This window comes from Suillus subaureus, assembly GCF_016647635.1.
Source record: "Suillus subaureus strain MN1 chromosome Unknown BJ212scaffold_582, whole genome shotgun sequence".
Taxonomy (NCBI): domain Eukaryota; kingdom Fungi; phylum Basidiomycota; class Agaricomycetes; order Boletales; family Suillaceae; genus Suillus; species Suillus subaureus.
The window spans coordinates 2,370-4,232 of NW_024539138.1; the positions used below are offsets into that span (position 1 = coordinate 2,370).

Here is a 1,863-nt window from a genome sequence, read left to right on the forward strand (position 1 = left end):
ATTTTCCAGCACATTGGCACCCACTAGCCAGCAGCCACAGCCAGTCATGCCTCAAAATTTGGATGTATTCACCCAGCAGCCCCAGTATGGCGCTCTCGATCAAAACTCCATGGTTCCTTATAACCTTCTTACCATACCATCTGGAGTTCAGCCATTGTGGCCCATGCCATCACCTCTGATAGAACATGAGGCTCCCAGACTCTCCCCTAGCCCACTGGCTTTGTATTCGCAGTTACTGACCTCACCACTTCTCATGCCTGCAGTTGCAGGTCCAAGCTCTCAGGGAGGTTCACAGCCCAATATGCATGGGTCAGATGGGCCCTGGAATTTTTCATCCATAGTGTTAGCAAACTCTTTGCCACCTCAAGGAGCTGTTCTGATGATGCATATCATCCCACCAACTCCCCTCAAGCCTTTTGAGCTTTTGGCTCCACCTTCTGCTGGTGTGCCATGTCACCATGCAGTCACATTCAGTCCATCAGCCACTGGAATATCTCATGTTGGGTCTGATGTTATGATGGATGATGATAATGCTCCCATTGCTGGTCGACATTCATCAGAGACAAACTCTGCACTCAAAGAAGGGTGCACTGCTTTGGATGCCATTGTCAATGATACCACAAAGAATATGAATATGCCGTCCTACCAGGTAATCAACCTGTGGATGAAGAGTTGAGGTCAAGTGATCAATAGCACCAACTACTGGAATCTTTATGCAGGGTACTTCAAGGACTGGATGTGCCAGGAATTTGTAAGGCTTGGTGATGGCGCTCCTCCTCAGGATGGTTCAATGACACCAAGTAAGTGATTCGTTTATACTGTGTGCTTTTTGCTCAGTGCCATATATTGATCTTACAGGCACTGGTGTTCACCGTCAGTGCTATGAGCTCTTCAAGAAAAGCTATCCAGACACTTATCAGGATATCCTTGATACCTACAGAGAACTCAACATGCTGACAGATAATCAAACCATTGTGCAAGCAAGGGTTTGAGGCCACCATCATCATATGTGGTAACATTGTTAATGAAGATGTGTCACTAGGCCATGTTCACACAATGCCCAGCACTGGCAGTGTAAGTGTTACCCTCCTTGAAAGTATTTTATGTATTAATACCTCTGTAGTTTTTCAAAAAGTGCTGCCAAGCTAGTAATGATGCCATCATTGGGCATATCAAAGCACATGTGTACAACACCATCTCACTGTCTGCTGTGGAGCAGGCCTTCAAGGGCACAGAAGGAGATCAAGAGCAGGTGCTGATAGAGATCCCAGATGTGAGCTCATCTGAGTCAGAGAAGGAGAAGGATGCATTGAAATTGCTGAAGGCTGGTCTCATCAAGTAAGTTGGTATGTAGCACATCATGTCCCATGGTTTTATGAGATCCTGACATTTTTTTCTCAGTGGACCTTGGTGGGAAGTTTGCCGACAGACCTTTCTCATGGATCCTGATGCCTAGTTCCCTCACTAATGACCATCTATGCATTGAGGGGTATCCTGCACACTTGAGTTTGATGCCAGGAGAATCTCATAACATTAATTTATGGAGTAAAGGTCTTGCAGGACTGACACAACATGAGGTCAATGTGCTTGCTCATTTGTTGAAGGCAAAGACAATGCACATTGTTAAGGCAACCAAAACCATAGGAGGTATGTGCTGATACACTTATTAGACCACTTTAGCTCATAATAATTTGACAGGTGCAGTGATAGTCTCCAAGGAGCCTGTCATCATTGGTAAGGCCCCTCCAGCAGACTCTATTTTCCCAAATGTGAGGCAGATGTTTGTTAATGGAACATTTGATTATGGTGGCCCTCCACACCTTCAAGCCAGCTCTGCCATTACCAGGAAGAAGCCAAAGGTCC

General features: G+C 45.7%; 1 protein-coding gene across 1 annotated transcript; it reads left to right on the forward strand.

The window, feature by feature from the left end:
• Positions 1–679: 679 nt before the first annotated feature.
• BJ212DRAFT_1293846 (uncharacterized protein) lies at positions 680–992 on the forward strand (the record flags this gene model as incomplete). The annotated part of the gene is made up of 2 exons (XM_041332180.1): positions 680–785; positions 859–992. Coding segments are annotated over 2 exons (240 nt in total), but the record flags the coding sequence as incomplete, so codon positions are not given.
• Positions 993–1,863: the final 871 nt, after the last annotated feature.